The 22,044-nt window shown below is 45.1% G+C and overlaps 1 protein-coding gene and 1 long non-coding RNA gene across 7 annotated transcripts in view; one reads left to right on the plus strand and one right to left on the minus strand.

The window, feature by feature from the left end:
• LOC141569253 (uncharacterized) overlaps nucleotides 1–22,044 on the plus strand; it is a 295,225-nt gene that overhangs the window by 62,362 nt on the left and 210,819 nt on the right. For all 5 annotated transcript variants that reach the window (XR_012492761.1, XR_012492757.1, XR_012492759.1 and 2 more), the window contains exon 3: nucleotides 7,377–7,471. This is a non-coding gene — a long non-coding RNA (uncharacterized LOC141569253). The remainder of the gene's footprint in view (nucleotides 1–7,376; nucleotides 7,472–22,044) is intronic.
• Nucleotides 14,108–22,044, minus strand: part of CCDC60 (coiled-coil domain containing 60) — a 126,729-nt gene continuing 118,792 nt past the window's right edge. The window contains exons 10-14 of one of the 2 annotated variants that reach the window (XM_019753964.2): nucleotides 21,084–21,146; nucleotides 20,353–20,475; nucleotides 18,074–18,205; nucleotides 15,765–15,954; nucleotides 14,108–14,497 (exon numbers count right to left, since the gene is read on the minus strand). In XM_019753964.2, coding sequence (XP_019609523.2) covers nucleotides 14,396–14,497; nucleotides 15,765–15,954; nucleotides 18,074–18,205; nucleotides 20,353–20,475; nucleotides 21,084–21,146 — 610 coding nt within the window. In that variant the 3' untranslated portion in view covers nucleotides 14,108–14,395. The remainder of the gene's footprint in view (nucleotides 14,498–15,764; nucleotides 15,955–18,073; nucleotides 18,206–20,352; nucleotides 20,476–21,083; nucleotides 21,147–22,044) is intronic. The other variant, XM_074321731.1, reaches the window with a different exon arrangement.

Here is a 22,044-nt window from a genome sequence, read left to right on the forward strand (position 1 = left end):
CTCTTCTTCCTGTGATGAGGTTAACCTCTATCTGAGGAGCAACTGAAAAAATACTGATGGCTTTAAAATAGGGGTTTGTCTTCCACTTTAAGCCTACAAGATGGTACAACATCAGGGGTCCAGTTTCATAGCATAAATGAATAAATGAATGATTGAATGTACTCTATCTACACAAACAGGTGTATATGGTAAAATATAATGATGATGTATGTAATTTTACATAGCATGTATAATATATGTAGTGCATAGTACTATATAAATATATATGAGGTCGGACAATTAAGTTCGCGAACTCATCCTAGAAGAAGTGCTACATACCTCACTGCTGAATGTCACTATGGTCACCTTCCAAGTACTCCTCTTCGGAAGCTATGCACCGATGTCAGAGCCTAGTCCACCCTTCAAAGCAATTTTGGAACTCTTTTTGGAATGGCCATCAGAGCTGTCATCGTATTACCCCTGATGTCCTGAATATCATCAAAATATCTCCCTTTCAATATTTTCTTTATCTTCGGGTAAAGAAAGAAGTCATTGGGGGCCAGATCAGGTGAGTAGGGAGGGTGTTCCAATACAGTTATTTGTTTACTGGCTAAAAACTCCCTCACAGACAGTGCCGTGTGAGCTGGTGCATTGTCGTGATGCAAGAGCCATGAATTGTTGGTGAAAAGTTCAGTCGTCTAACTATTTCACGCAGCCTTTTCAGCACTTCCAAATAGTAAACTTGGTTAACTTTCCAGTTGGTACAAATTCATCATGAATAATCCCTCTGATATCAAAAAAGGTTAGCAACAGCGTTGCAACAAGTTCGCGAACTTAATTGTCAGACCTCATATGTACTTTATATAGTACATCATATAGTCAAACATATTTACTATATATAATCAGTTATGTACAATTACTATACATATTAAATTATTCTAAAACTTCAGTACTTTCTTGTTAGTGACCCGTGACTGTTACCCACGTTGTAGGGATTCCAACCCAGAGGTGGTTAGTCTGTGGTTCGGGATTCCTGGACCCGAAAGCAGGCGCTAATCCCAAAGTTGTGAGATGAATCTCCAAGTGGGCACTTGGCTGCCCTCTTTCCTTGCCGACAGTCTGGGTTCCTGTTCCAACGTTGGCCAGCTCGCGTGTTTCATAATGATTTCTATAGTCCACAGGATTGGGGACAAAGAAAGTGAGGGGCTGAAGACAGGACAAGTGTGGGTATAGATTGGTGACCTCTACTTCCTGGAAATGTTCTCCCAAGTGTATGCCCTACGGGTGGCCGGTTATTCTGGGCTCTTGAGCCCATGGGGGTGTGATGGTGTTAATCACACCACTTGTGCTGAGTGGGCTCAGATGGATAAAGTGGAGACCAGGAAGCCAGAGGAAGGAAAGAGAGGCATTGGGTGGCTTCACCGGCTGAGCAAAGCACCTTGGTGTTGCAGTAATGGTGTTTGGTGAGCTGCTGGCTGCAAGGTCCTTCTGGGGATTAACAGCCGTGATCAAAGAACCAGTGGCATGGGCAGAGGTGGTGGCGATGGTGTTGGCAGCGGTAAGAATGATGCCTGTTTGTGTCTCTCTTCTTTGCTATTTCTTCTTACAATGAAAGTCACAAATTCATTGTATATGTTTAAAAAGTATAGGTGAGAGGGGAAAAGTTGGATTCAATCACAGAGATTTGATTTAAAAATAATCTATGGAGCTTCTCTTATGACTAGATTCTAGATTCTGGGAATAGAGGGAGAATGAAACAGACTTCCTCTTTCCTGGAACTTATGAACAGATGAGCAATGAATAAGATATTTTCAGACGGTGATAAGGGCATGGCGCAAATGGGTAGGAGGCGAGTTTAGCAAGAGACGATCGTTACTCACATTTTCATGTGCACGCTTTTCAAGGTGTTTTTTGCCTCAGTTTTTGTCCTCTTTCCCTTCATATCTAACCATCTACCTAAAAAATGGGATCATGATGGATGTTCTGTGTTGTGACCTTTTTTTTGTTCACTGACTATATTGTGAACATCTTCCTGTTTCATCGTTTATTCATCGGCACCTTTAGCTTACGGATGAGAGCAGGTAATCATGTAGGCTGTACCACACTGTGTGTCCTTATGACGGCACGTACGTCGCTTAGGTTGCTTCTAGTGTGTCGTTGCTCAAGCAGTCGTTCGCCATCATCAGAAGTGTCTGGACGCTGATGGGAACCACTTTGAGCACCTCTTGTCATTGCAGACGTCAAACATGACTTGTACTTATCTTTTGTTATCAATATATATTGAGTATTACAATTTTTTTTTAATTAAATGTGATTTCACTGATGTGTGGTATATAAACCAAAAACAACAAAAGAACAAGACAAACAAATGAGAAACAGAAACTCATAGACACAGATAATAGTTTAGTGGTTGCCAGAGGGTAAGGGGGGTGGGGGATGGGGGGTGGGAGATGAGGGTAAGGGGGATCAAATATAGAGTATTACAATTTTGATAATTTTTTTTGCTTTCTAAAAATGTCTATACACTTTTTGACACCGTGTGTGTGTGTGTGTGTGTGTGTGTATACATATATATCTGTATGAACATAACAAGTGTTGGCAAGGACGTGGAGAAATTAGAACACTCATACGTCGCCTGTGGGAATATAAAATGGTGCAGTCTTTGTGAAAAACAGTTTGGCAGTTCCTCAAAAAGCTAAACTTAAAATAACTACACAACCGAGCAATTCCTCTTTTAGGTACATACCCAAAGGATTGAAAACAGGGACTTGAACACATACTTGTATGCCAGTATTCATTGGAGCATTATTCACAATAGCCAAAAGATGGAAATAAGTCAAGTGTCCACCACTGGATGAATAAACAAAATGTGGTGTATATATATTCCACAGATATATATTCCATATATATATACACACATATATATGTATACAATGGAATATCATTATATACAATGGAGTATCATTATATACAATGGAATATCATTCAGTCATACAAAGGAATGAAGTTCTGGTCCATGTTACAACATGGATGAACTGTGAAAACCTGATGCTAAGTGATATAAGCCAGACACAAAAGGACAAATAGTATATGACTCCACTTACATGAAATACATACAATGGGCAAATTCATAGAGACAGAAAGTGGACTAGAGGCTGCCATGTTCCAGGGCATGGGAAGTTATTGCTTAATGTTTCTGTTTGGAGTGTTGAAAAAGTTCTGTCGTGATGATGGTTGTACAACGGTGTGATTAATGCCAATAAATTGTCCACCTAAAAATGGTTAAAACAGAAACTTTTATGTTATCTATGTTTTACCACAATAAAACCAAACCCAACAGCATGGCTTCCCCGTCCTTACCTCCATTCATTGGCTCACAGTTTGCTCTTCTCGGGGGGTGGGCACTCTTCTTTTTTAAATTAAATTTATTGGGGTGACAATGGTTAGTAACATTACATAGATTTCAAGTGTACAATTCTGTATTACATCATCTTTATATCACATTGTGTGTTCACCACCCAGAGTCAGTTCTCCTTCCATCACCATATATTTGACCCTCATCTACCACCCGCTTCCCCTCTTCCCCTCTGGTAATCACTAAACTGTTGTCTGTGTCTATGAGGTTTTTTTTCTTTGTTTGTCTTGTTCCTTTGTTGCTTTCAGTTTTATATCCCACATATGAGTGAAGTCATATAGTTCTCGACTTTTTCTGTCTGACTTATTTCACTTAGCATAATAATCTCAAGCTCTATCCATGTTGTCCCAAATGGCAGCATTTCATCTTTTCTTATGGCAGAATAGTATTCCATTGTGTATATATACCACAACTTCTTTATTCAATCATCTGTTGAAGGACACTTTGGTTGTTTCCATGTCTTGGCCACGGTAAATAAAGCTACAGTGAACATCGGAGCACAAATATCTTTGTGGATAAATGTTTTCAGATTATTGGGGGTAGATACCCAGGAGAGGGATTGTTGGGTCATATGGTAATTCTTAATTTTTTTGAGGAACCTCCATACTGTTTTCCATAGCAGCTGTATGAATTTACATTCCTTGGTGGATACTTTTACATTTCCCTCTGTTGAAACCCTGTTCCATTTTCAAGGCCCATCGTAAATGGTACCACCTTCCTTGGTGACTTTTCTTGTTGTCCCTCCATTTGTTCACAAATCGACGTGATCTTTAATTTTTTTGAGCGCTATGTTCCTTTTGCACTGTTTCCTTGCCTTCAGCCCCTACTAGGTTGTAAATTCTTTGGGCAGAGGGACCCTACATACCTTATTCATCTTTGTATTAGTCATTCAACAAATACTTATTGAGCTCATTACGTGCCACCTTGCAACATAATGCTAGTATACCATGAAAGTTCAATTAATGTTAAACTGAATTGAACTGTCATAGGTGGTCTGAACTCCAGATTCTCCAAGGAATTTCAGAGTGGTATAACCTTAAGGAGGAATCATTTTCCTCCCTCCTTAAAAGCCTTGTTGGCTTTCATTCTTGGAAGTAGTGGACTATGAGAGGCTGTTTTTCCTTTCTTCTGGGAACATCTATCACCCTTCTTTTGAGAAAATGTTTTCCTTTTCTCTTCCCCCAACTCCAACCCTTGTGATTTGAACGATCTGCCATGTTTCTTCCATTTCACTCTCTTGGTCACTGCTGATTGGTTCAAGGTGGACAGCTGACCCAAGCTGAGCCAATCAGAGCTTTTCCCTAGGATTTTTAAAACCAGAACAGAGGAGGAGAGTCTGGGGGAAGCCAGAAAGCATATTGCTGTCTGTGTAAGAAGTGGGCATGCAGCAGCATAGGGTATGAATGATGCAGAGAGAAGAGGGGAGGGACAAAGAAAGAGCCCCTGGTGCCAGTTGCATCAGAGAGCCAAATGCAGCTTTGTCCCCCCATAGCTTGCTGTTTCAGCCTTATATTGTATTCCTCGAGGCAACAAACTCCCCTCTAGTCTAAGTTAGTCTGAGTTGGGATTCCATCACTTGCTACCAAATCACCATACCTCTCTGAGCCCCCGTTTTCTCATTATACAGTGATGATAATAGAATTGTTATGGATATTTGAAAAAATGATGCATGTAAAGTGCTTATGATAGTGCCTGGCTCATCGTAAGTGCCCGGTAAATGTTAACAGTGATTACTGTTTGAATCAGCATCCATCGGGCCGGAGACAATGTGGGTGCTCAACTGAATAAGAAACGAGACAGCTTCAATTCTTCCAGCTCTGTCCAAGAGAGTAGGACCCTTCTTCATGACTTGACTAGCTCTCTGCTTCCGGTCCTCATTCGGCCCAGCCATGCCTCCTTCTCTGATGACCATCTGAGTTCTCAAGGTCCCTCACCATTTTCAGCCAGGTCTCAGTGAGGTGTCTCCCACCACGGGGGCCTGAGACACAGATGGGCTTAGTCCATACCCAGTGGAGCCCCACCTCACTCCATTCCCATTTGGCTGCAGCTGGTAGGCAGACACTCAGTGCAGAGCTCCAAGGCTTAATTGCATTCTGCTTGGGTGTTGCCAAACACTAAAACCTTGCTGTTGAAGTTAAGTGTTTTGGGAAATGGGCTGTATTATTTCACTGACTGAGGCTTTGCAAAGCAGGAACTGCTGAATGAGCTGTCAGAGCCAACCCTGATCTCCAACTGGCTTACCTGTATTTACCAGGGAGGAGGTGTTGAAATGCTCAGCGTGAGCTCTGTGAATTAACTTGGAAGACGTCTTGCTCCTGTAATGGCATTTAGTGGCACATAGTAGGCTGTCAGTTGTTATTTTAAATGTATTATAAATTGCTCAAGACATTAAAAGTATAATAACAGCAAACACTTAAATCCTGGTTATACTGTGCCAGACACTGTTCTAAGCACTCTACCTATACTAAGTCAGTGGTTCACAAACGTTGCTGCATGTTCCAATCACCTGGGTGATTTAGACACGTCCTGACACTCAGGCCACACCCTGCACCAATGAAATCAGGATATCTGCATCCGGAGTTGTAAGAACGCCCCAGATACTCAAGTGTTGAGTGTGAGACTTATGAATGAACTCATTTCATCCTCACAAGTCTTTGAAGCAGATGCTGTGACTTCCCACATTGGACAGTTGAAGGCACCGAAGCACAGCAGACAGGTTAACTGACTTACCCAAGGTCACACAGGCGGTAAATGTCAGAGCCAGGATTAGAACCAGGCTCTCTGGTCCCAGAGTCCGTGCTCTTAATGTACAACATTGCAACTGCAACACTGCACTACACCCTGCAACACAGGCCTGAGTGTCTCCCTCTGATGCTCTGGCCCCATCCACCTCCCTGCAGATGCCTCTTCTCTCGCGTTTTCTACTGGGCATTTCCAAAGTCTCCTCATTGGTCTTCTTGCCTTCGGTTTCAGGGCCTCTCATTGAACTCTGTCCAATAGAATTATCATGCATGCCACAGATGTATGTAATTTTAAAGTTTCTACGAATCACATTAAAAGAGCAAACAGAAGCAGATGAATTAAATCTCAATACGATATTCTATTTAACCCAACAAACCCAAAATATTATCCTTTGGATATGTAATCAATATTAAGAAATATTAGCGAGATACTCTACATTTCTTTTCTCATATAAGTGTTCAAAGAGCCATGTGTATTTTATGGTTACAAGATGTCTCCATTTCGACCAGCCGAATTTGATATGCTCAGGAACTGTGACTTGAGTAACGACTACCCTCCTGCACAGTGAGGCTCTAACCCATCCTCCACCCTGCAGCTAGAATGAAGCTTCTGGAATGTAAATGTCCCAGCTCTCAACATTTTGAAACATGTCCCTGGTTCCTCATTACTTTCAAAATAAGTCCACAAGGGCCTCTGTGATTGGGTTCCAGCTCCCCGCTCTAGACTGTCTTCTCACCATCTCTTCATGCGTGGAACCTCCATCTGTAACAAACATCCTTCTTTTCTCCCAAATACGTCCTTGTCTTTCAGATCTCTGTGCCTTTGCTCAGATGTTTTCCTTTACCTGGAATGTCACTCCTTCTCTTTCCACTTCTTTAGAAAACACTTTCCTTTCCAAGACCCAACTCAAATGGCTTCTCCTTCTAAAACCTTCCAGGATTTATCTAGGAAGAGTTAGTTCAACCTGCCTATGGATTCACATGGTACTTTGAACATAGCTTTTATCATATTTGTTGGTACCTGTCCATGTACTTGCTTCCCTCCCAAGGCCAAGAGCATCACCAAGGAAGGACCACAGCTGATCTATCTGTCCACTCCCAGTGCCTTTCTCACTAAATGCCTGTCAAAGGGGACAGGCACATTATATTACACCAGTCCCATTCATTTATTCTTATTACTTGCCTAGTTTGTAGAAATGTTTGTTTGGGGAACCTCATGATCTAACCCTCTCATTTTACAGATGCGGAAACTGAGGTCCCATCAGAGAAAAGAGCTCAATCTTGCCATCTGGCCCATTTCCTGGCTGGCCCTACTCAGCCGTCCTACTGTTCACAGGTCAGTTTTCTGGAAATGTGAAATGATGTTAGCTTGGAGAAGAGAGAAGGAAAAGGAAACTGCTTTATATCATCAGTGGTTTCTGAAATCGTACAGTGTAAGTAATAGGGATATAAATGAGACGGCATTTCAGATGCCCTAGAGTTGCTGGATGCGTGATGGGATCCTCTTATGAGTTCTGGTATAAAGAAAAAGAAAGCATGAAGTTTATGGTTTGTGTACGTTTTCATCCCTCGCCGGTGGGGACTGCTCACCAGGGAGAAGCTGCCGCCGTTTCGGCAAAGCTGTGTCGCCCTAAGTAAAACTTGTTGGAGGTGGATTATTAGCCTCTAGGATCCCCTGACGCATCAACCCTTTGTTATCATGGCTAAGAGAGATGATTAGAAGGTGCTCGGAAGAGCCCGTTCATGGCGATGACTAAAAGACATTGCGGAGTGTTGCTTCTCGCTGTTTCATTCAGGTGCTGGGCCATCTGACTTCCGGGTAGTCTCAGCCATTTGGAAATGTGACCATTAAACTGCGACAAAGGTATAAAGAAAACAACTTTATGTAAAAGTACCTTTCTAACTGAATGAGTTTGGCCCATTGTTTCTCTTGGCAAGCCCAGTTTGGTTGGAGAGAAGCCAGAGAGCCAAGGGGAGGCCGAGGAAGGGTTAGTGAGAAAAGCCGGTGTCTGGAGATTTAGTGCAAGTTCAAGTGGCAAATCTCCCGGTACCCGAGAGCATCACTGGGGTACAGAGAGAGCAACGCCGATTTCAGAGGCATGCCCAGTGTTCTAGAATTAACATGGCAGGAGATTTTAGAAGATGCATTGAAAAAAACCGAACTCACAGATACAGAGGGTGGAATTGAGTGACGGTGGCCCAAAGGTACGAACTTCCAGTTATAAGGTAAAGTCCTGGGGATACGAAGTACAGCATGGTAACTATAGTTCACAATACTGGAGTGTATACAGTTGTCCCCCTTTACGTGTGCTTTCTCTTGCCAAGTTTCCAGTTGCTTACGGTCAACTACGGCCTGAAAATATTAAATGGAAAATTCCAGAAATAAGCAATTTGTAAGTTTTACATTGCGTGCCATTCTGAATAGCGTGCTACACTGAGTAGTGTGATGAAATCTCGCACTGTCCCGCTCCGACCCACCCGGGACGTGACTCCTGCCTTTGTCACGTCCATGCTGTGTACACTCCCACCCCTTGTCACTTAGTAGCCGGCTGCGTTATCAGATCCACTGTCGGGGTACCACAGTGCTTGTGTTCAAGTCACCCTTATTTTACTTAATAGTGGCCCCAAAGCACAAGAGTGGTGAGGCTGGCAATCCCGACATGGCAGAGGGAAGCTGTGACGTGCTTCCTTTACATGAAAAGGTTTGTGTGCAGAGGAAAACACCCAGAATATGTAGGGTTCAGTACTCGCTGCGGTTTCAGGCATCCACTGGGGATCTGCTGTATTTTCAGGTTGCTCAGAGAGTAGATCTTAAATGCTCTCATCTCAGGAAAAAAAATTGTAACTATGTGTGGCGAGGGACGTGAGCTAGACTTACTGTGGTGATCCTTTCACAATATATATTTATAGCAAATCTTTCTGTTGTACACCTGAAAGTACTATAGCATTGTCTACGAGTATATAGCATGTACTAAAATAAAACAAGATAGCTATAAATATACATCCCAGTATTTTCTTCTGGTCTCCAATGGGTCATCTTATGTACCACCCACCCCCACCTCCCCATTTTGGAGACTGTGGAGCTAAGACGCTCACTTACCCAGAACCTCTTTTCACAGTAGACACACGAGAGTTGGCTCTGATAACATCCCCTACCTTACATTTATTTCATGCTCTTTTAAATCCAAATGGGCACTTTCACACCTGCTGCAAAGCTGAGTGATAAAACATCTGTGTTCTTAAGCCTTTTCCTCTTGATTGATATTGTGGGTTTAACTCAGGATTTTCTCTTAGCTTTACCTGCATGATGTATCTCATGATAAACTCCCCTTCCCCCCCACTACTGCCCTACCAGCTGAGGGAGGATGGGTGCTTCCTCAGGGGTGTCTAGAATTTGGCTATGCTTGTCCATACGTTCCTTTTCTCTCTCTTGTTACATTAATTCGATCCAGGTGTTCAAATGATGTAACCAGTGTTTATCATCTCGGTTACTGCATTTTTCAGCTTGGTTTTCCTCTCTTTGTTGGCAGTCTCTCTGTGTGTGGTGGTTTTCAGAAACTCTTGGCTTATTTTTATCCTTATAGTCAACAATTCCGGAAAAAATGGCTCCTTGTGCTCATCAATCCAACAGTTCAGGGATTGACTTTTTTCCCCCACTCAGCCCTCCAGCCCCCTCCCATCTGGTAACCATCATGTGTTCTATGTATCTATGAGTCTGTTTCTGTTTTGTTTGGTGTTTTTGTTGTTGTTGTTGATTTTGTTCTTTAGATTCCACATATAAGTGAGATCGTATGGCATGTCTTTCTCTGATTTATTTCACTTAGCATAATACCCTCTAGGTCCATCCAAGCTGTTGCAAATGGTAATACTCTGAGGGCCCCATCATGAAGGACAAAGATAGTCCTCTCATTTGGGAACTTCCAAGGGTTTAGAAGCTCTGTCCCTGGAACTGGGGATAAAAACAAGACAGATCTTTTATCATACACCACCCTCCTCTGCTGGGTCCCAGCTTCTTCCCAGGCTTGGAGATTAACGCTGTTCACGCTTCTCCCCTGCTGCCACCACTTCTGACCCAGCAGCAACTTCTGGCTGAGGCTTTCAGCATCTTCCTCTCGCCACCTCATCAAAGATCTCCTCTGGGTCCCCTCCTGAACCCCGCTGCTCCCATTCCCAGCCCTGTCCTCTCCTCTTTCCAAAGCTTGTGGCCTTGGAAGAGTCTTCCTCTCAGTTTCTTCAGTGGTAAAATATGGGATGTGGATTGGGTTTGACTCAGCTAAGCTGGTACTTATCCCAGGGAGCTTTCTCTAGAGGACACTTTTACCTATTTTCTTGTGGCTAGCATCTGAAATCCTTTCCTTTTTTTTTTTTTTTTTGAGACTCTTATACTTGATGAGATTAATCCTCCTCCTATTATAAAAGTTGGAAAAATCAGAACTTAACTTCTTAAGCTTTCTTGCAGCTTGCATGTGATAATGTGACCTAGACTTTGGCAATCAGCCCTTCATGTTCTTGGAGGTAGCCGTGTAAAAACTCAGGGTTAAATTAGCCAGAATGTGATTTCATCGCATGGGTCTAAAGACGTTGCCTGATACACCTGCCTTGAGTTGCCAGATTGGGAAGGTGGCTTTCTGTGTGCGCTGTCTGCACCACTTTCTCTGTCAACACCCCCATGTTGTCATAACTAACATTGATTGAGTTCTTACTGGGAGTTGGATGCTTTACGCATGCTGTCTCATTGATTCCTTAGTGGTGTACCCATTTTACAGATGAGGTATGTGGAAGTGAAGACACCTCCCAAGGTCACACAGCTGGTGAGAGCACAGTTAGCATCTGAATTCTCAGTCTGACACCAGAACCTTCTCTCTAACCATCATACTATAGGACCTTTCTGCACAGTCCTGGAGCATCGTGTCAAGGTGTCTCTATTTTTATACTTCCGGCATCTCTCACGTGGCCTGGCACATGGTAGGTGCTACTCGAGCTCAAGTAGATGACAAGGTCTCACCTGGCTCAAACATTCCCCAAACATCCATGAGCTGCCTCCCCACCTTCCACCCACCACACTGCACATCTCCCTCCCTCAGCTCCCGCCTCCCAGTTGCCACCTCCCAGACTTGTTTTCCAATCAGTGTGAATCATTCTGCACCTTCACACACCTGTTCCCACGAACGTCTTCAAATCATGTAAAGGTGAAAGTGTCCCCAGTTGCCAGTTTTTCTTTTCCACCTCTGTTCTTAGGTTCTTGGGACTTTGGAAATGAAGGTGCCTCGTGAAACACCTTAAACTGGGTCATGTCCTCTAACTGCTTGACCTTGGGGGGTGTCTTCCCTTCCACAAAACTCGTCTCGAATTCTTTGTGAGAAAATTTTATATCTTTGGTAAGAGTTTCACGTCTTTGGAAAGATTTGGGCATAGTTAATTTCGCCATTTGGATGATGTAAATGGTTTTAAAAATGTAGTGTTACTGAAGCTCTGGCTCTGACCCCCACCAAGATGACCAATTTGAATACCAAGACGAAAGCCTCTAAATTTCTCCCTGTGGCTCTTCTGTGGGAGCTGGGAGGTGATGTATTTGCCTCCCCTTAGTCCCTAACATATTGCAGTAGTATAAAACCTTCTTTTGTTTGCATAAATAAAGACCACCTAAGCAGAGGAGGTCTTGCTGCTGGTAATACTTGCTGCCTTCCTTTTTGGCAGGTTATGTAATATTACGCGGGCAAGCATGATGGGAGCGGAATACTAATATCAGCCACTAGATGGTGCTGTAGCTCTGAGAAATAGGCTCGGAAAGTGGCACGCCATGAGGTGGAGTCAGTCTTGTGATTTCAGCATCTCCCCTGCCCAAGACAGACAGACACATTCTGGACCTGGCTCTGCCATTTAGCGGCTATGTGGCTGTTGGCAAATGACCTTAAGTTTGGGCATCCTTACTTGTAAGATGGGGATTATAACAAAGCTCCCCTCAGAGGGATGCTGTGAGCATCTGCTATGATAACACTGGAGTATTATCTAATTTGCAAACTGGGGGTTGCGATGCAAATCGAAGTTAACATGATGCTAGGAAGCCCCGCCGTCAGAGCTCTTCCTTGGGCATGATTCTCAAAGCAAGATAACGTTTGTGACCTCCTCGTCTCATACGGTGAGGCTGGGGGTCAGAGGGCAGCAGTTTGGGAAGGGAGGGAACTCAGACTCAGCTGGACATGAGTACAAACCACTTTTTGAGCCTCCATTTCATCATCTGTAAAGTGGGTGAGCTCTGCTTTGCAGGATCACAAAGATACATGTGTCAAGCATTTTGTACAGTGTCTGGAACAAAGCAGTCCTTCCGTCATTGCTAGACCATGAGTGGGCCGCTTGATGACTGTGATGCTGTCCTCAGGGCCCTCTCTCCCCTCTGCTAGCCTCTCCTCCATCTGCCCACTTTAACCATCATGGCCCATAGGATGTTGATGTCATGTTTTTGTCCCCAGTGCAGCCCTCTCTCCTGAGTTTTAGATCCTTCTACTCGACTGTCCCACAAGCATCTCCCACACCACATGCTCAAAACAGAACTCGTCAGCTTCTCATTCTGAACTTTCTTTTTCCCCCTCTCCTCCTGGTACATTCAAGACACCCTCCTCCCCCCAATGGTCCAAACTGGGAAACAGACTGTGATTCCTGGCACTCCTTCCTTCTGTCCACTGTTACCCACCACACCCAGGTCTGCTGCTACCACCTGTTAAATATCCGTTCAGTGTCTCCCCTGCCTGCTGCCACTGCTGTCCCCACAGTCACTGCCGTAGCCCCGTCTGATCTCCCTGCTCCCTGCCGTGCCATTTTATTCCCTGAATGCACATTTGGTTATTCCCCTGCTCTAAATCCTTCCATGGCTCCCAATTGCCAGTAAGTTGGTCTAAACCTTATACGATGGTCTAGAAGGCATCTGAAAATCTGACTTCTACCTTCCGCCCAACCCTACACTGCCAACCTGATTTTACGGTCTAGCCATGCTCATGTTTAGTTCCTCAAATGACATGGTTTCTTTTTGCCTCTAGGCCTTTCTCCTGCTGTTCTACCTGGAACATTCTCCCCGCCCTCCTTGTCCACTTACCCCTTTCCCGCTGGCTCCTGCTCAGCTTACAGGTATCATCACCCACTCGAGAAAGCCTTTACTGACATTTCAGGTATGAGTTATGCCCCCACCCCCACCACTCCCAGCCCTGTGTTCCCTGGACTGTTCTTGTACTTGCTTTAATTTGGCAGCATTGCACTGATTCTCCAGAGGAACTAAATGTCAGCCGACATTTGATATATATACTCGTATATGAGATATATATCAGTTTGTCACAGTCGCCATGCCATGTCTAGTGCAAAGCCAAATGTGCATCCAAGATTTCTATGAATCTAGAGCGCTCATGGGACAGGAGTCTCCCTCTGATTTCCTGCTCCAGCTAAACTCTTCATTTTACTAAGTCCTGAGGTAAAAGGACTACAAGTCACACAGCTTAGTGAGAGTGTAGGTAAGCGTCAGTTCAAGCTCACAAGAGGTTCAATGACAATGAGCCCATACACATTTTGAGATGACAGGAAATTAAGCTTCCTTATGCAACCAAGACCACCAGAACATATATGAGGACTCCTAAGATGAGATTTTCTTGCATACTGTTTGTGTTGGGGGCTGTTCCATGCATGCATGCATCCATCCATCCACCCACCCACCCACCTACCCAACTACCCATTCATGGCTGTACATATAATGTTGAGAAATACACTCTAACTTCAGTGGTGTGAAATGAGGATAACATCAGCACCTATTTAACCAAGATATTGTGAGATTTAAATGATATTATCAGGTAATAATACTGCCCAACGCCGGGCCTGTTGAATAACAAAAGCTCAATAAATGGTAACCGTTATTAGAATATGAATACCACACCCAAATGCCACAGCTCCAACGCTTTCGCAGCTGGACATCAAACATTCAGCTCAATTTTATTATCCAGAATTGGAGGAAGAGGAACAGGGTGAAGGAATCTGGAGAGGGAGTGGGCAGAGTCAGGCTGGACTAATGAGGACTGAAGGTGGAACCTGGGGTGTGAGGTTGAGGCGAGTTTCCGCCGGGGAGGATCTCCCTGTAGATCGTCGCCAGCAGGCAGCCTCCACATGTATCCTATGGACCCTTCCTGTATCGTCGTGAGTACACACGAGAGTAGGCAGGGAGCTGGAACACAGTGGAGACTCGCCCTCCTCCACAGGGACAGCTGGTCGACCCTGGCCCAGACTACATCCGGGCACTGTGGGGCCTGATGGGGACGCTGATCCGGTTTTGCAGCCAGTTGACGTAATCCTCTTGAGGCATGTGGATGATGTGTTCTCGCACAAACTGCGGGGGCAAATACAGCGGCAGCCTCAGATTGAGTGTGAAAGCCAGACTCCTCGCCTGCCTCCCCAGCCCCCACAAGATCCTGGAGGATTTGTGACTGAGGCTGGTGGCCCCAGAGTGCCTCCAGCGACTTGGGTGTTCACATGCCTTGAGCATCACGCTGGGGGTGGTTTTCTCAAGAAAAAGATCCCTTCCTAGCTTCCTGGTTCAGTAGGCTCATTTTAAGTCCCTTCTTGTTATTATTGACCCAGAGAAATTTGGGGAGAGCAGGCAAACCCAGCTGTCTGCATTTTTCTTTCTTTTCTACTCCTTAATGTCTTTTTAAGTCATTTGTCCTTAAACTTCTTTGGGTTCACAGATCCCTTTGAGAATTGATGACAACTATGGGCTTCCTTCCAGGAAAGGGTTGAGACACCGAATGTAGTTTCACACAGATTCTAGATGAAGACATCCCCGCGATGTTCTCACCGGGAGAGGAGCGTGCTAAGTTTTACCTACCAGAGCTGTGAACTCACCTCAGAAAATGGGGGAAGCCTCCATATGCCCCCTCCTCTTCACTACTCAGAGATTGCCTTTTCCACACCCCCCATAAGTGGCAAGGGGAGGTAGGATAGTTGCCTTAGAGTTAGTTTTGGACTAGCCAGACGGAGTCTTTCCTGAAAGAGCTTCCTGGGATGCAGGGAGTGGAGTCTGGATGTAGGAAGTTATCCACAGGGTCATCTCCTGCCCCCACTGCTGACCTTGCACCCATATACACACACCCAGGTCAGCCGGTGGAAGAGCCAGCCTGGCATGAAGGCATCAAGAGTCCTGAGAATGCCACCATTTGAGTTACTTCTTTATCTTGAGCTTTGAAAGTCCCATTAAAATGTATATATGCCATCGGATAAAAATGAAGGAAGTGACACCCTTATCTGTTAACACTTTAGTGTGGAGTCCTTCCCCTTCGGCCATCACTGATGCCTTTGATGCACTAGGAACTTCCCTCTGAGCAGACTGACCTCTGTAATCCCCACCTACCTCCTCGCTTGCTTTCTTCCAAACCCATTGACTGCCATGAGTTCCTCCAACAAGTCAAGTTCTGTTCTGCTTTGGGGCCTTTGCATGTGACAAGGTCACGTGACAAGCCCTCTTCTATTAGATGATAAGCTCCCTGAAGGCAGGGATCTTGATGTCTTTTTCTTTGTGTCCCCAGCACCCTGGATGTTGAAGGATGACCTAAGGAGGGTACCCAGGGCACTGTGAGGGGAAAGGATATGGTCATTACCTCGATAGCTACGGCGATGTCTGGAGAGCACAGTTCCCAGATTCTCAGGTCCTGTAGCACCTTCAGGAGAACGTGGGGCCTGATCCTCAGGTCCAGGTTTTCCCCAAACTTCTGCAGTTTTGCCAGGATCTTTTTGGCGGGGCGGAAATTCTTCAGATCTTCAGGGAGTTTGGACAGCAGATCAAAATACCTTCAATTTCAAGAAGAGAGGACCAGTTAGGAAGCTGCTGGAAGGCAGGTCTGTGCACCTCAGGTCCTCAACTCTCTCTACCACGTGTGTGATGTCCCCAGGGCAGCATCAGTCTTTATCTGGGGGACTTTCCTCCACCCTAAAGGTAAAGGGCCCCCAGGTCAGGCAAGCCATTAATTTTTAAGGGTAGTAAAAGCTGGAGCATGATTTGCATCTTATTAAAGAAACAAATTAGAGACATGCTTTAAAGAGACTCATATATGATTTTTCTATCAAACAGACAATGTGAAAAGCTTACAAGAAACGAAGGGACACTGAGATTTTGAAGCTTCACTTTTGAGAATTAATCAGGCCAGGGAGGACATGGGATACATCTGTGGGATACCCTCCCGCATGCAAGAGGCTCTCACACACCAGATGGAAGAAGAGGGGGGAGCGGGTGGGGGGAGGAGAGGAGGAGGAAGTATTTATGTATTTTCCACAGCCCCGATGGTGAGTAAGCTTTGGCCACAGCTTTGTGTGTTTCAGTGGGTTTTGAGAACCTTTCTGCGTGCTGTGACAAAGTGTGTGAGTGGTGTGGTGATCCAGTCTCACGATGGTGGGAACAGGGTCAATTCTAACTTGGAGGTGGTTCGGGTGGGATCAAGGTCTAAGGCGTCTCTCTAAAAAAGGGGGAGGATGGCATCTCTTTTATTAAAAAAAGGTTTTAGTTCTCCGATATATATGTACCCATTGTGGGAAAATTTGAAGAAGAAATTGATTATCCACCATACATTTTGGGCTCATTTATATTTTACGATACATATTTGTATATGTATTTATGTCTCTTTGTAAGCTCCCATTCCACATTATTAAAAATCACGGAAGGGATTCTGGGTACATTTTTAGACTTTCTCATCTTACTCCTAGGTCTTGATTTACTTGCCCTGCCAGGATTACCGTATCTTGCTGTGTGTAACACATTCCTGTGTATAATGCGCATCCACGTTTTTGGCCCCATCTTTCAGGGACAAAACCTTTTATTTTTTTAATTCAAATTTTTATTTGTTTACATTTAGGTACTGTTTTTTGTATTATAAAGGAATTTTAACCTATTATGGTACAAGTAATTTTATGTAACAAATAACTACAAAACACAACAACAGAAACAAGGTACAAGAAATTTTATGTACTGGCAACAAATTTATGATATTGACGCATCATAGAAGGCCAAGAACTCTGTTGTTGCAAGTTTGTCGTAAGTTTAACAAAACCAATGATCATATTCTAGGGTATTATTTTGCATACGGATATCATTATTGATTTCTAGAGTTACATTTTTAACTCATAAGCATAAACAAAAGAATTAAACACATATATATGTATGTATATAGATATGGAATTAGTACCACCCATGTATAGTGGGCATCTTTATTTTTCACTCACAAATTTGGGCAAAAAATTGTGCATTATATACGGCAAAATACGATAGGTTCGTGACATCAGTTCATCAGCCTCCAGTTCTGTGTTGCAGATGAGCATAAAGACTGGGATCAGACAGGGGTTTAAATCCCGAAGTTTCCTTGTTTGTAAAGTGGGGATTAATATGTGCCCTTCAGGATTTTTGTCGGGAATAAAATAGATAATTTTTGAAAATTGCTCAGGGTGGTGCCTGCCATCCAATAATTACTCAATTCATGTTGCTCTTTGTTATCTGTCAGCCCTGTGCTGGGGCACAGTGTTCCCAGGATATGCCCTCCTCGTTGTGTATCCTTAAGGTCTTAAATTATTTGGGGAATAGAGTAATCATCCCAGAGACTGCAGACTTGGAAAGTTTTCAGGTTGGTTTGCCTCATCTGCCGCTCCCCTAGGGGCTGGCAAGTTTGTCCTTATTTGCAAGTCTGAATCAAACACAAGATAAATATGGAAAACAGAGCTGGTTGGATTATTTGTGGTTTAGGAACTGAGGGGCTCTTGCCTGAGTGTGCTCTGTTTGGGGAGCCCTACTGGTAGCCAAGGACAGTTTTGGAGCGATGCCTCGCTATGTCTTGAGGGAGAATAGGATCAAATGTGATTTTGTACAACAGCCCTCCCTTCACTCCCTTCAAGGACCATCTTATCTGGTTCTCAGGATCTTTACCAGTGGTCTGCAATTTCGTTTGCATCTCCTTTTACCGTGGAGACCTGATGTCTCATTTTTGCTATATCCTGTTTAAAATCCGAGACAAGGACAAAAGAATGGAACTTCTGGAGACCTCTCTCTTCTTGGCGCCTGCATTACAGGTTGTATGAAAAAGAGGAAGAAGAATCAGATTCTGACTTAAACACTTTTTCCTTCACAAGGTCCTTCTTAACCATCCCAGCCACTCTTTAATTTACAGTCGGGCTCTGGCCACAAGAGGCTGCAGCTCTCTCCAAGGTTCTGAAATGTTCATTCCTTGCCAAATACAGTCACTTTTTAAAAAGTCAGTGCTCATTTTCTGTCTACTTTTGATTGTATTTACATAACTTTCTCATCTGTAAAATGGAGGATAATAAAGGTTCCTAGCTTTCAGAGGTGAGGTTTAAATAATATAATGTGTGTTAAGTGCTGAGCTTAGCGCCAGACACATAATAGATTTTTAACTCATATTGATTCCTCTCTTCCCTCTCCCCTTAGCATTTTGTGTATATGTCCTATCTTTCTAAGGAGACTTTATATTATAAATATAACCATATCACTCACCTATATATGAATTTCAACGTCTTCCCATTTTAGTCAGAATAAAGCCCTCAGAGTAATTTGCCCTCCAAGGCTCTGGATTATTCAGCTCCTACAACATTTTCCACCTTCATCTCCATCCTTCCCATCCCTTTTCTCGCAGCATTTTATGCTTTGGCTCATGATCAAAGTCTCTGAGATAAAGTTCAACCTCCACAGCGAGGCTAGTAAGACCTTTTATGATCTGGCCTCTATCTCTGATTACCTTGCAAGCAACCTAAGTCCCAGCCACACCTGGCTATACTGGCAGATCCTGGCCCATTGTGCCCCTTCTGGCCTCTGGGACTTTGCTGGTGCTTTCCCCTGGAACTCTCTACCATCCTATTTTTCCTGTGTGACTTCCACCTTTAGAATTCCACCTTTCCTACTTAACCATGCAGTGACCTTCGACAAGAGACATCTCTGAGCCCACTTTTCTCATCTATAAAATGGGTCTAATAATAGCACCTACTCGACAGGATTGTTGTGAGGACTGGATTATAAATAAACACAAAGCTCTTAACACCCATGACTGGTACCTAGTAAGTGCCTGGACATATCGTCTATTTTTATTAAACTGAAAATGCCGTTTCCTCCAGGAATACCTTTTTGATTGCTGTCACAGGCTAGGCAGGACATCCTCTTCCTGTGTTCCCTTAGCCCCCTTGCTTACTCCCCCTGTTCACCCTCATCACCCTGTGTGGTAATTGTATATTTACTTGTCTGTCTCCCTCACTAGACTGGGAGCTCCCAGAAAGGGGGGACAAATCATCCCCGAATCCGTGGCCCAGAGCAGGTAGTTCATGCACGCAGAGAAAGCAAAGGGTCACCAGGTGACCTTCCCGGAAGGGATGAGTTCATTGGGGTGAGTGCTCACTGTACTCAGGGGGTAGCCTGGGAAGGAAGGAGGTTCCCGGGTTGTCAGAACAGAAACGTTTCTAACGGCCTCCTGGGACGCTTAAAATCAAGTTCCAAGTCTTAACTTATGACCTTCATGGCTGTGCACGATGCAGCTCTCACCCACCACTTTTCTGTCCTCTTCACACTTTCCATGTCCCTTTCAGCCTTAGGACTGTCTGTGCCCCTTTCCTGCTGCCTGGAATGTCCTTCTACCCTCTTGTCACCTCACCCGCTCCTCCTCCTTCAGGGCTCAGCCTTAAGCTCTCCTCCTTAGAGAGGTCCTCCCAGATTACCCAACCGGAGTTAGGGCCTCATGCTTTCTCTCTCATAGCACCCCGTTCTCTGCCTGTGTGGCAGTGATGATCATTTCCACCTGTTCCGTATTTCCATTATTTTGTTTCTGCTTGTATTTTCCAAGAGAGGCTCTAAAGCAGGGTTGTCCAAACTTTTTTCAACGTTTTTTTATCAAGGGCCATATGCAGTAAAATACACAAACAGCCGGGCCACTCACTCGAGGTGAAGTACGTACTGCCTCACCTGGCATATACTTAAATATATTTAAGTAAACTAAATATATTGTTGGAATTTGCTGCGGGCCAATTAACAGTGGATTGCGGACCGCAGTTGGCCCGCAGGCTGCAGTTTTGACACCCCTGCTCTGAGGTCTCTGAGGGCAGGGAACAGGTTCTTCTCAAAGCCCCAGCCCTGGGCATCGAGTGGGTATCGAGTAGGTGCCAGATGACTGTCCTTTGAGTGAAATGATGTCCGAGTGGCCTTACTTCATGAGGATTTCCATCTTGTCCTGGAGACAGAAGCCGGCCTCCTGGGCCACGCTGTAAAACTTGGCCCTCATGGTGGTACACACCTCACTCTTGCAGTGGCTGATGTCACGGGTGGTGCGGCTGGGGACACAGAGAAGAAGGGCTTGGGGCATCGGGCCCAAGGGACAGACCCATGAGGCGGGGCGCTCTGGAGCCTCCCCCGGCATCCCCTGGATGGAGGAAGGACAGACCTTAACACCACCAGGCTGCGGGGCAGGCCTTACTCCATGAGCCCCCAGGGAGAGATCGGGTCGTGTGAGTCCAGCAAATGTTCAGGACCACGAGATGAAGCTGGAATTTGGAGCTGGGTGATTTAGGTTCCAACTCCAGGGCCACCCTTCATGATGTGGGTAAAGCAAGACGTTTCTCTGGCCAGGTTTTAGTCTGCTTCTCTGTAGATGGGATGCTGTTCCCTTCTCATAGGACTGCTTTTGAGGAACAAGCAAGATAACCACTACGGACTGCCTTGCCCAGAGCCTGGCACCCCGGAAGCATCTGTTGCCATTGTCTGTGTGGCCCTTGGCATCTGGCCCATGAGCTCCTTGCCCCAGGAGTCCCTTGTCCTTCACTAGTGTCTGTGGCTACAGGAGCCTCATCTGCCTTGGGTTATTTCCACACCCCTGGGGAGTCAGAGGGTGTGGTCGCCACCATCCCTGGGGCCTGGCTCCTTCCGTTGCCCACTCGCTTACCTTTTAGACTTCTTCTGGATTGGTTGGCTGTGGCTTCCTCCGCTTGTACTGCTGGATCTGTCGCTGAAACACAAAGGGAGGGTTTCAAGTTGCCCGGAGCCCGCTTTTCACAAAAAGGGCACCTTCAGGGTTCCCGTGACACCTGCTGGCCTCCCGGATTCAGGTAAGGGAGGTGGTTTCTAATCAAAGCACCATAGAACCCCGTGTGTTTTTTCCCACTTCTCCACCTTTGCTGCTACCATACCCGCTGCCTGGAGAGGCCTTGTTTCTTTTCCACCAAATGCTACAGTGTCCCGTGGTCTGCAGCACGTTTTGCCTGTTCTGACTCTTCTCCTCCAGCATCCAGCGTTGACCTTCTGCCTCTGCATGTTGGCGGGATGACCTATTTTCTGGATCTCAGTTTCATTCATATAAAATTGGTTTCTCCCTGGAGGATAAGCTCATCGTGGACCCATCCATCCCCCTCTCTACGCCCATCAGCACTTGACCGGGGGTGAGAGCAGATTTGGTGAAGGGCTGGTTGAGTCCTGCTAGTCACGTGGTCTTGGGTGTCCCTGACCCCCGACTGCCTCTTCATTCAAGGATTCTTTGCTCTAAACTGGCCCCTTGAGCTGAATCCCCATTTCACTTGACTTCGGAGGCAGACAGAGCTGAGTTCAGAGTCCAGCCCTGGTACCACCACCTCCGTCTGTGAGCGAGTAATGCGACTCTGGATTGTCAGCTTCCTCGTCTGTGACTGCCATTCGACCCTTTCTACGTGGGGGCTGTTTCCTGCTGTGACTTTGCCTGGACAGTGTTCCTGGTGAGAGAGGGACAAACTCCCTTTTCATGCCCATCCCTCCTCTATGCCTTTTCCCAGGTCCTCCTTTAGTGACCTGGGCTTTCAGCACCAAGGTCTAGCACCTTTTCTCCCACCCTGTCTTCCTTTGCTTCTTCCAAAAAGGCCTCAAAAATTGACTTG

The sequence above is a fragment of the Rhinolophus sinicus genome, linkage group LG16 (assembly GCF_036562045.2).
Source record: "Rhinolophus sinicus isolate RSC01 linkage group LG16, ASM3656204v1, whole genome shotgun sequence".
Classification (NCBI taxonomy): domain Eukaryota; kingdom Metazoa; phylum Chordata; class Mammalia; order Chiroptera; family Rhinolophidae; genus Rhinolophus; species Rhinolophus sinicus.